Raw genomic sequence first — 12,561 nt, forward strand, 5'->3', positions numbered from 1 at the left:
TTTTATTTACAGTAACGACCTACCTCTGGGGACCCATCAGAGCCATCAAGTTCTTCGGCAAAGTCTGTTGGAGTTTTTCTCAGAGTTTGGTCAGCGTGCAGCTTGTTGTCATTGTAAGAACTGACGAACTTGAAGTCACTTGTGCGCGAACCCGTCGTCAGGTACGCGTCATAATTGTAAGTACTGCGGAGAGTTCCCCCGCCATCCACCTCTGCGTAGTTGGGAGGGAGATATGCGCTGGGGATGGCGACCGCTCCATCAAACAACAGTCTGGGCTTTCTCCTGAGGCAAAACCTCATGGCCAGGATGACAATAATGAAGGTGAGGAAAAAGGTGGAGACGGACACCAGCGCGATGATCAGATAAAAGGTGAGTTTGGAATTGCTCTCATCATAAGAGATATCTTTCAGTTCTGGCACTTCAGCCAAGTTATCAGAAATCACTAAATATATGGTACAAGTGGCAGAGAGAGAGGGCTGTCCGTTATCTTTCACTGACACAATAAGGTTCTGTTTCATGCTGTCAGATTCAGAAATGTCCCGCTGTGTCCTGATCTCTCCACTGTGGAGCCCAATAGTGAAAAGTCCCGGATCAGTGGATTTGAAAACATGATAGGACAGCCAGGCGTTCTGGCCTGAGTCCGCGTCCACCGCTATCACCTTGGAAACCAGAGAGCCCCCATGTGTAGCTTTGGGGACCAGCTCGGTCATGAAGGAGTTCCCCTCCAGGGCGGGGTATAGTATCTGAGGAGAGTTATCATTCACATCCGTTATGAACACACTGATGGTGACGTTGCTGCTGAGCGAAGGAGAACCGTTGTCTCTGGCCAGAACATGGACTTCAAAACTACTGAACTGCTCATAATCAAACGACTTCACAGCGTGGATCACCCCCGTGTCTCCGTTAATGGACAAAAACGAGGACACTGGGACACCGTTCACCTCACCAGGTAAGAGAGAATAAATCACTGTTCCGTTCTGTCTCCAGTCTGGGTCTCGGGCAGTAACGGAACACAGGGAGGCACCAGGTTTGTTATTTTCAGTCACGTGGGTGGTATAGAACTGTTCCTCAAACAAAGGTGGGTTGTCGTTGACGTCAGCTACAGATAACTGCATACTTTTAGAGGAGGACAGAGGCGGAGAACCCTCGTCGGTGGCAGTGATTGTAATGTTGTAATCAGACACTAGTTCACGGTCCAGTTCGCCCGTGGTTACCAGAGAATAGTAGTTTTTGATGGATGGCACCAGCTTAAAAGGAACGTTTTGCTGAATGGAGCAGCGGACCTGCCGGTTATTCTCAGAGTCTCTGTCCTGCACGTTAATGATGCCCACCTCTGTACCAGGTGACGCGTTCTCAGGTATGGGGCTAAACAGAGATTTGAGATATATCACAAGGGCGTTGTCATTAACATCAGTTATTTCTATTATAACTTTAGTGTCTGAGGAAAGTCCATAACCATCTTTTCCTTCTATGAACATTTCATATTTGCATTCATCTTCATAGTCTAACGCTCCTATTACTGTAATTTCTCCAGTTTTGTGGTTCAAAGTAAACATTTTCCTTGCCTTATCAGACATTCGACTAAATTCATATGTCACTTCTCCATTCACTCCTTCATCTGCATCAGTACTGCTTACAGTAAGAACTAGTGTACCTAAAGGAGAGTTTTCAGGCAGACTGGGTTTATAGACGGCCTGACTAAACACTGGGGCATTATCGTTAGCATCCAGTACAGTGACGTGTATGACTACAGTACCTGATCTCTGCGGAGTGCCTCCGTCTACAGCTGTAAGCAATAATTTTAACTCCTGCTGTTGTTCACGATCTAGCTCTTTATCTAAAACCAACTCTCCATATTTACTACCAGCAGCAGTCGTTTGAACACTTAAAGCAAAATGATCATTTCTCTTTAACGTGTAGCTTTGAACAGCATTCTGTCCTATATTTACATTTTACATTTTAGTCATTTAGCAGACGCTCTTATCCAGAGCGACTTACAGTTAGTGAATGCATACATTTTTTATTTTATTTTTCCTACCCCCTGTGGGAATCGAACCCACAACCCTGGCGTTACAAACGCCATGCTCTATCAACTGAGCTACATCCCTGCCGGACATTCCCTCCCCTACCCTGGACGACGCTGGGCCAATTGCGCGCCGCCCCATGGGTCTCCCGGACGCGCCGGCTACGACAGAGCCTGGATTCGAACCAGGATCTCTATCTGCGTCATGAGCTGCGTTCACACGAAAGCGAGTGCCTTTGAATGCAGATTCTGCTATTTCCAGTTTGATTGTATCCTTTGGAAAGATAGGTGTATTGTCGTTGATATCTTGGATTTGAAGTGATATACGATGCAACTCCAGAGGACTCTCTAAGACTAACTCAAACTTAAGAATACAGGACACCTTTTCTCCACAAAGCTCCTCCCTGTCAATCCTTTCGGTAACAATAAACTCCCCGGCACTCAGATTAATGTCACAATAACGTTTTCGGTTCTCTTCGGTATCAATTCGGGCATTACGAGCGGACAGTCTGCTCGCCTCCAGCCCGAGATCCTTGGCTATATTTCCAATCACAGATCCGCGTTTCATCTCCTCCGGAAAAGAATAGCTCACGTCTCCATAGGCGGAGTGCAGCGTGAGAAGAAAGAAAGAAATGCCGCAGACCAGGCCAGTCACCGATATTCCTTTGTGCCCCATCCTGGCATCAAAAGCGCTGATACACCATGTAGCCAAGATACTACACTGTAAACAAATAGTATTCCACAAAAATATTCAGTGTAATCAAAATGATATCCTCAAAATGTTCACGCTATCTGACCGTCTCCAATCTTTTTCGCATCTTAATTAATGGCACCCGAACACCAGAGCCTTGTAGCAACAGCAGAGGGTGGAGAACTGGATCTATCCAAACACAGCTGGTGAACAGCGACACTGTGAGTACTCAACAGAAATGACACATGTTCACACATTATTCTAAATCTATATTTTAGGAGAAGTTGTCATAATTTATGAAGTTATAGAAGTAGGATGCGTGATTGACTACTATTTGAAATAATCTTCACCCTAATGAAAAACACAGGAAACGACAGTAGCTCACATAAAATCCCCACACCATAAATGATGACATGAAAACCATCCTCGTACTTTCATGAGTTAATTGGGTTGAAGAAATACATTACAAAGGGAACCTATTTGCGTGAAAATATTGGCCTGCATTGCAAATGTCCGATTTTAGTGATGTTCTTTCAGTCAGCACCCTCATCAGTGAAATACACAAAAACAGAGAGTATGGTAATCAATGAAAGTGATGACAGTCAAACAGTGATGAATACCTCGGCCTGCTGCCTTCAAAGGGGAGTTTAGTATTTTCAGCACCATGGATAGCGACCTAGCGAGGCTTCCTGATGCACTTCAAATACTCTCACACCGCTTCACTGATAACCAAATAGCTCTCCATAGACAGTATTTCTCTAGTAACCTACAACCCAATTCCAAATAGGCTTTCATTCCTACAGTGCTAAATTCATAACATCGAACCATTTTCTGTAATCTCAAAACTGTGCAACCAGTGTGAATGTGAAAATACATATCTATCAAAAACAGACAGTAAATAGCCCATCACAAATCAAACCGCATCTTTATATCATCTCTGGACTACTCAAAAAACTTTCAGGGGATTCAAATAATCATCCAAAACTTTACATCAGAACTGGAGAGCAAACAAGTTGCCTAAAGATAAGATGCATTGATGTAGGCCTATTCCCGTGGACCCGTGGCGATTGGGATCCCCCCCCCCAAAAAAAAAATAATTATAAAATCAATTTATCAAAATTCAAATCATTTATTTTAGCTGGATAAAAAGATATCTAGCATCTATTCCATAATGAAACCAAATCGAGTTGATTTTTATTAACAGTAAAGTCCTACCTCTGTGGACCCCTCAGAATCGTCACGTTCTTCAGCAAAGTCATTTGGAGTTTTTCTCAGAGTCTGGTCAGCGGGAAGTGTGTTGTCATTGTAAGATGTGAGGAACTTGAAGTCACTTGTGCGCGAACCCGTCGTCAGGTATGCGTCATAATTGTAAGTACTGCGGAGAGTTCCCGCGCCATCCACCTCTGCGTAGTTGGGAGGGAGATATGCGCTGGGAATGGCGACCGTTCCATCAAACAACAGTCTGGGCTTTCTCCTGCAGCAAAACCTCACGGCCAGGATGACAATAATGAAGGTGAGGAAAAAGGTGGAGACGGACACCAGCGAGATGATCAGATAAGAGGTGAGTTTGGAATTGCTCTCATCATAAGAGATATCTTTCAGTTCTGGCACTTCAGCCAAGTTATCAGAAATCACTAAATACATGGTACAGGTGGCAGAGAGAGATGGCTGTCCGTTATCTTTCACGGACACAATAAGTTTCTGTTTCATGCTGTCAGATTCAGAAATGTCCCGCTGTGTCCTGATCTCTCCGCTGTGGAGACCAATAGTGAAAAGTCCCGGATCAGTGGATTTGACTATATGATAGGACAGCCAGGCGTTCTGGCCGGAGTCCGAGTCCACCGCTATCACCTTGGAAACCAGAGAGCCCCGATGCGCAGCTTTGGGGACCAGCTCGGTCATGAAGGAGTTCCCCTCCGGGGCGGGGTATAGTATCTGTGGAGAGTTGTCATTCACATCCGTTATGAACACACTAACGGTGACATTGCTGCTGAGCGGAGGAGAACCGTTGTCTCTGGCCGCCACGTGGACTTTAAAACTCCTGAACTGCTCATAATCAAACGACCTCACAGCGTGGATCACCCCCGTGTCTCCGTTAACGGATAAGAACGAGGACATCGGGACACCGTTCACCTCACCGGGTAAGAGAGAATAAATCACTGTTCCGTTCTGTCTCCAGTCTGGGTCGCGTGCAGTAACAGAACACAGGGAGGACCCGGGTATGTTATTTTCAGTCACGTGGGCGCGATAGGACTGTTTGTCAAACCCAGGTGGGTTGTCGTTGACGTCAGCTACAGATAACTGAATACTTTTAGAGGAGGACAGAGGTGGAGAGCCCTCGTCGGTGGCAGTGATTGTAATGTTGTAATCAGACACTAGTTCCCGGTCCAGTTCGCCCGTGGTCACCAGAGAATAGTAGTTTTTGATGGATGGCACCAGCTTAAAAGGAACGTTTTGCTGAATGGAGCAGCGGACCTGTCGGTTATTCTCAGAGTCTCTATCCTGCACGTTAATGATGCCCACCTCTGTACCAGGTGACGCGTTCTCAGGTATGGGGTTAGTCAGAGATTTTAGATATATCACAGGGGCGTTGTCATTAACATCTGTGATTTCTATGATAACTTTGGCATATGAAGCTAAACCTAAACCATCCTTCGCTTTTATACGCAATTCAAATGACGAAACCGCTTCAAAATCAATTGTGCCTATAACACCAATTTCTCCTGTCTTACGGTTGATAGAAAATATTTTCTTTACTTCTTCTGAAACATGGCCAAAGTCATACGTGACCTCCCCATTCACTCCCTCGTCTGCATCGATCGCCCTCACTGTAATTACTACAGTATTTAAAGGAGAGTTTTCAGGCAGACTGGCTTTAAAGACTTCCTGGCTGAACACTGGGACATTATCATTAGCATCCAGTACAGTGACGTGTATGACTACAGTACCTGATCTCTGCGGAGTGCCTCCGTCTACAGCTGTAAGCAACAGCTTCAAATCATGCCTTTGTTCACGATCAAGCTCTTTCTCTAGAACAAGCTGGACAATATTACTATCTGCAGTCAATACGAAATGTTCATTCATTTCTAGTGTGTATCTTTGGACTGAGTTCTGTCCTATGTCCGCGTCATGAGCCTCCTCTAATAGGAAACGAGTGCCTTTATCGGCCGATTCTCCTATTTCTATATCTGTAATATCCTCGTTAAATTGTGGGTCGTTATCATTAATATCTTGGATGTGGAGGTTGATACGATGAAGCTCCAAAGGATTCTCTAACACAAGTTCCTGTTTTAAAACGCATGAAGCCTTTTCGCCACAAAGCCCCTCTCTGTCAATCCTCTCCGCAACAATCAACTCTCCGGTACTCAAATTAACGTCACAGTACCGATTGTCGTTCCCTTCGGTGTCAATACGGGCCTTACGAACGGAAAGTCTCCTCGCCTGCAGCCCGAGATCCTTGGCTATGTTTCCAATAACTGAACCGCGTTTCATCTCCTCTGGAAAAGAATAGCTCACGTCTCCATAGGCGGAGTACAGCGTGTGAAGAAAGAATGAAAAGCCGCAGACCAGGCCCTTAACCGAGAATCCTTTGTGCTCCATCCTTATATAAAAACGTCGAACAACTTCGTTAGATTTTGAAATAGAAACAAACAGTATTCCACAAAAAAAGATTTAGCTTGATGAAACTGGTGATAACAAAATGTGCACGCAATCTGAAACGTCTCCAATCTTTTCTACAGCTCAATGGCACCCGAGCACCCGAGCGTCGTGACAACACCAGTGGGTGGAGAACTGTATTTATCCAAGCATAGCTGGTGAACAGCGACACTTTGAGTATATCTTTAGAAATTACACATAGATTTTTCTAAATATTTCATAAAAAGTTAAGTATGCTCATAAGGAAGCTGCTTTATAACTATTGGGAATAACTTTTACCCCTAGTCTCTTGAAATAAGCATCACCAACTAGACGGATTGGAAAGGGCACTATCTTAGATCAAAACAAATAAATCATTGTATGAAAACCCTCTGCATACTCAGGTGAAAGAGATATTACAAAAGAGTTTAGGCCTACACATCTGGTTCGAATCACCGAGCTGACTAGGTGAAAAATATGCCAATGTGCCCCTGAGCAAGTCCTAGTAGCTCTGGATAAGAGCGTCTGCGAAATTACTAAAATGTAAACGAAAACGGTGACAAGACAGTCAAACTGTAGGCAGGTTTCCATTGACCCAGGTTTATTCGACAAAAGCAATGTCACAAAACAATGCATTGCGACACATGTAATGGAAACTGCAGCTATAGGAAACATATTCTAAAGACCCAACCTAGTCTCAGAGCATTTTATATGATTCTATACTTAATCCGAGACACTCCATTTAGTATGATATGTTACGTTTCGAATGGTATGTATTTAATTTGTGAATGTCCATCACCGATTTCGTATGATACACTATATAAACAAAAGTATGTGGACACCCCTTCAAATTAGTGGATTCGGCTATTTCAGCCAAACCCTTTGCTCAAAGGTGTATAAAATCGAGCACACAGCCATGCAATTTACATATATATATATATATATATATATATATATATATATATATATATATATATATATTTTAGACAAACATTGGCAGTAGAATGGCCTTACTGAAGAGCTCAGTGACTTTCAACGTGGCACCATCATATGTTGCCACCTTTCAACAAGTCAGTTTTTAAAATGTCTGCCCTGCTAGTGCGGCTCCGGTCAAATGTGAAGTGGAAACGTCTAGGAGCAACAACGACTCAGCCAGGAAGTAGTAGGCAGCACAAGCTCACAGAACTGGACCGCAGAGTGCTGAAGCGCGTAACGCTTAGAAATCGCCTGTCCTCGGTTGCAATACTCACTATCGAGTTCCAAACTGCCTCTGGAAGCAACGTCAGCACAATAACTGTTCATAGGGAGCTTAAAGAAATGGGTTTCCATGGCAGATCAGCTGCACACAAGCCTAAGATCACCATGCGCAATGCCAAGCGTCGGCTGGAGTGGTGTAAAGCTCGCCGCCATTGGACTCTGGAGCAGTGGAAACGCATTCTCTGGAGTGTTGAATCACGCTTCACCATCTGGCTGTACGACGGACAAATCTGGGTATGGCAGATGCCAGAGGAACGCTACCTGCCCCAATGCATAGTGCCAACTGTAAAGTTTGGTGGAGGAGGAATAATGCTCTGGGGCTGTTTTTCATGGTTCGGGCTAGGCCCCTTAGTTCCAGTGAAGGGAAATCTTAATGCTGCAGCATACAATGACATTCTAGATGATTCTGTGCTTCCAACTTTGTGGCAACAGTTTGGGGAAGGCACTTTCCTGTTTCAGCATGACAATGCCCCCGTGCACAAAGCGAGATCCATACATAAATAGTTTGTTGAGATCGATGTGGAAGAATTTTATTAGCCTGAAGAGAGCCCTGACCTCAACCCCATCGAACACCTTTGGGATGAATTGGAACACCGACTGCAAGCCAGGCCTAATCGCCCAACATCAGTGCCTGACCTCACTAATGCTCTTGTGGCTAAATGGAAGCAAGTCCCTGCAGCAAGGTTTCAACATCTAGTGGAAAGCCTTCCTATAAGAATGTAGGCTGTTATAGCAGCAAAGGGGGGACCAACTCCATATTAATGCCCATGATTTTGGAATGAGATGTTCGACAAGCAGGTGTCCACATATTTTTGGTAATGTAGTGTATGTTACGAATTATAATTCATATTATATGTTACGAATTTGCAAAAAGGACAATGTGATGAATATGCTAAATGTACAATATGTTACGAGTAAGCAAAATGTACAATATGTTACGAATCTGTGAAACGTATGATATGTTACACATTCTTGCTAGGTGGCTAACGTTAGCTAGCTCGCTAGTGTTAGCTAGGTTAGGGGTTAGGGTTAAGGGTTAGGGTTAAGGTTAGAGTTAAGTTTAGGAGTTAGGTTAAAGGGTTAGGGGAAGGGTTAGCTAAAAGGGTTAAGGTTAGGGTTAGGTGAAGGGTTAGCTAAAAGGGTTAAGGTCAGGGTTAGGGTTAAGAGAAGAGTTAGCTAACATGCTAAGTAGTTGCATAGTAGCTAAAACCAGTAAGTAGTTGAAAAGTTGTCTCTGCTGATTTTCAAACTCGCAACCTTTGAGTTGCTAGACGTTTGCGTTATATTCTCACCCATGGGTTGCTAGACGTTTGCTTCATACGCCCACCCATACACCACGACCAACCAACCTACTTTCGTTTTTGCCTTAAGTAACCATGTGTCTTATGTAACCATACCAAACATAACTCATTATACATACTAAATGAAGTATCTTGGATTTACGTACAGAATAATACGAAATGCTCTGAGACCAGGATGAAAGATCGGATACATTTGTATCCATTTAAAGGGGTGGATTTTTCTTTTTTTCGAACTTTCTTTATTGCGACAAATCATGATGGAAAGAAACAAAAAAATGATGATTGCCGAATAATTTTGAAGGGACATGGGGCACGTGATATCATCACTTAACTATAAGCTCCATTCTGCATTTCATAATAAATGCCTACTGCTTGCAAAATAAAAATGTAAAATATAAACTATAGGTCCCCTGTAGGTCAGTTGGTAGAGCATGGCGCTTGCAACGCCAGGGTTGTGGGTTCGTTTCCCACGGGGGGCCAGTATGAAAAATTTATGCACTCACTAACTGTAAATCGCTCTGGACAAGAGTGTCTACTAAAATGTAAATGTAATAAATAATTATGTTTCTTTGCAGGACAAGAATTGTCCTGACTTTCAAGAATGTCTGAATTGTGTCACGATCGTCAAAAGGAGCAGACCAAAGCGCAGCGTGTTGAGCGAACATCGTAGACTTTATTATTAAAGCAACCACGAAAAAACAACAAAAGACGATACGTGAAGTTCTCTATGACACCGACTGAACATAGCACAAGGAAACAAAAACCCACAAACACAAGGTGAAAACTGACAGTTTAAATATGGCTCCCAATCAGAGATAACGAGCCGACAGCTGACACTCGTTACCTCCGATTGGGAGTCATTGACTACAACACACAACCTAGAAATATAACCCATAGACCTGCAAACATAGAAACACACCCAACAGAACTACCAACATAGAAAAACACCCAAATCCCCAACAAAACAACATACACTCTAGCTCACATAAACAAGTCCTAGAGCCAGAGTGTCACAGTACCCCCCCCTAAAGGTGCGAACTCCGGGCGCACCAACCCACAGTCTAGGGGAGGGTCTGGGTGGGCGTCTGTCCACGGTGGCGGTTCTGCCCCTGGTCGTGGTCCCCACCCCACCTTAGTCACCAGCCTCCCTAGCCTCCTCCCCATTACCACCCCCCAACTAAACCCCACTGGGTTAAGGGGCGGCACCGGACTAAGGGGCAGCACCGGACTACGGGGCAGTACCGGACTAAGGGGCAGTACCGGACTAAGGGGCAGTACCGGACTAAGGGGCAGTACCAGGCTAAGGGGCAGCACCGGACTAAGGGGCAGCACCGGACTAAGGGGCAGCACCAGGATAAGGGACAGCACCAGGATACGGAGCAACACCGAGCTAAGGGGCAGCACCGGACTAAATGGCGGATCCTGGCTGGCTGGCTCTGGCGGATCCTGGCTGGCTGGCGGATTCTGGCTGGACGGCTCTGGCGGATCCCGGCTGGACGGCTCTGGCGGATCCCGGCTGGACGGCTCTGGCGGATCCCGGCTGGACAGCTCTGGCGGATCCCGGCTGGACGGCTCTGGCGGATCCCGGCTGGACGGCTCTGGCGGGTCCCGGCTGGACGGCTCTGGCGGATCCCGGTTGGACGGCTCTGGCGGATCCTGGCTGGACGGCTCTGGCGGATCCCGGCTGGACGGCTCTGGCGGATCCTGTCTGGCGGAAGGCTCTGGCTGCTCCTGTCTGGCGGAAGGCTCTGGCTGATCCGGTCTGACGGAAGGCTCTGGCTGCTCCTGTCTGGCGGAAGGCACTGGCTGATCCTGTCTGGCGGAAGGCTCTGGCTGATCCTGTCTGGCGGAAGGCTCTGGCTGATCCTGTCTGGCGGAAGGCTCTGGCTGATCCTGTCTGGCGGAAGGCTCTGGCTGATCCTGTCTGGCGGAAGGCTCTGGCTGATCCTGTCTGGCGGAGAGCTCTAGCGGCTCCGGTCTGGCGGACGGCTCTGAAGGCTCATGGCAGACGGGCGGCTTTGCAGGCTCAGTACAGACGGGCAGTTCAGACGGCGTTGGGCAGACGGACAGTTCAGACGGCGTTGGGCAGACGGGCAGTTCAGACGGCGTTGGGCAGACGGGCAGTTCAGGCGCCGTTGGGTAGACGGGCAGTTCAGGTGCCGTTGGGCAGACGGGCAGTACAGGCGCCGTTGGGCAGATGGCAGACTCTGGCCATCTGAGGCGCACCATAGGCCTGATGCGTGGTACCGGAACTGGAGGTCCCGGGCTGAGGACACGCATCTCAGGGCTAGTGCGGGGAGAAGCAACAGGACGCACAGGACTCTGGGGACACACAGGAGGCTTAGTACGTGGCGCAGGGACAGGCCGGGCTGGGCTGACGACGCACACCGTAGGCTTCCTACGTGGCACAGGAACAGGCCGGGCTGGGCTGGCGACGCACACCGTAGGCATCCTACGTGGCGCAGGGACAGGCCGGGCTGGGCTGGCGACGCACACCGTAGGCTTAGTGCGAGGGGCCGGAACAGGCCGGGCTGGGCTGGCGACGCGCACCGTACACTTGGTGCGGGAGGCAGGATCAGGTCGAACCGGGCTGGCGACGCGCACCGTACACTTAGTGCGAGGGACCGGAACAGGCCGTACCGTACGGGGAACACACACTACTGGCTGCACCTCGGGACTAGGAACGGGCCGGACCGAACTGGTTACACACCCCAGTACCTCACGCCGTGCCTCAACAATTTCCTTCCCTGCTTTACCCAGTAGCCCCCTTGACCTGGTAGCCCACTGAATCCGTCCCTTCTCTGCCTCCGTCAGCCCCCTTAACCTGGCAGCCTTCTGACTCTGCCTTGTGGCAGCCTCCTGCTGCTCAGTCGCCCAAGCCATGTGCCCCCCCCCAAAAATTTCTTGGGGTTGCCTCTCGTCCTTCCGACGTTGGCTCTGCCGACGCCGTTGCTCCTCTCTCCGTCGCCTCTCCTCTGTCTCGCTCCATGGACGGCGATCCATGCCATCCAGGATTTCTTCCCACGTCCAGGACCCTTTACCGTCCAAAAGCTCTTCCCATGTCCAGACCCTCGGCTCCTGGACACGCTGCTTGGTCCTTTGATGGTGGGTTTTTCTGTCCTGATCGTCAAAAGGAGCAGACCAAAGCGCAGCGTGTTGAGCGAACATCGTAGACTTTATTATTAAAGCAACCACGAAAAAACAACAAAAGACGATACGTGAAGTTCTCTATGACACCGACTGAACATAGCACAAGGAAACAAAAACCCACAAACACAAGGTGAAAACTGACAGTTTAAATATGGCTCCCAATCAGAGATAACGAGCCGACAGCTGACACTCGTTACCTCCGATTGGGAGTCATTGACTACAACACACAACCTAGAAATATAACCCATAGACCTGCAAACATAGAAACACACCCAACAGAACTACCAACATAGAAAAACACCCAAATCCCCAACAAAACAACATACACTCTAGCTCACATAAACAAGTCCTAGAGCCAGAGTGTCACAAATTGCTTCGCCTTTCTTTTCTGGTTGGCTGGTATGGACTTTGGCCATACATGAGAATGATTAGAATATGGCAAATATTGATCACTTATTGTAGTCCATCCATGCTGGCTTTCGCAGGCTACTTGAGACATGAAA

The 12,561-nt window shown here is 47.2% G+C and overlaps 2 protein-coding genes across 2 annotated transcripts; both read right to left on the reverse strand.

The window, feature by feature from the left end:
• Window positions 1–2: 2 nt before the first annotated feature.
• Window positions 3–2,699, reverse strand: LOC311105121 (protocadherin beta-15-like; the record flags this gene model as incomplete). Its single annotated transcript, XM_084147144.1, has 2 exons — window positions 3–1,939; window positions 2,210–2,699. 2 exons carry the CDS (start codon window positions 2,697–2,699, stop codon window positions 3–5), a joined length of 2,427 nt encoding a protein of 808 aa, XP_084003270.1.
• A 1,212-nt stretch (window positions 2,700–3,911) lies between these two features.
• Window positions 3,912–6,314, reverse strand: LOC311104590 (protocadherin beta-15-like; the record flags this gene model as incomplete). Its single annotated transcript, XM_084146465.1, has 1 exon — window positions 3,912–6,314. The coding sequence occupies one exon, from the start codon at window positions 6,312–6,314 to the stop codon at window positions 3,912–3,914; it is 2,403 nt and encodes an 800-aa protein (XP_084002591.1).
• Between the last annotated feature and the right edge of the window lie 6,247 nt (window positions 6,315–12,561).

The sequence above is a fragment of the Coregonus lavaretus genome (genome assembly GCF_964263955.1).
Source record: "Coregonus lavaretus genome assembly, chromosome: 29".
Taxonomy (NCBI): Eukaryota; Metazoa; Chordata; class Actinopteri; order Salmoniformes; family Salmonidae; genus Coregonus; species Coregonus lavaretus.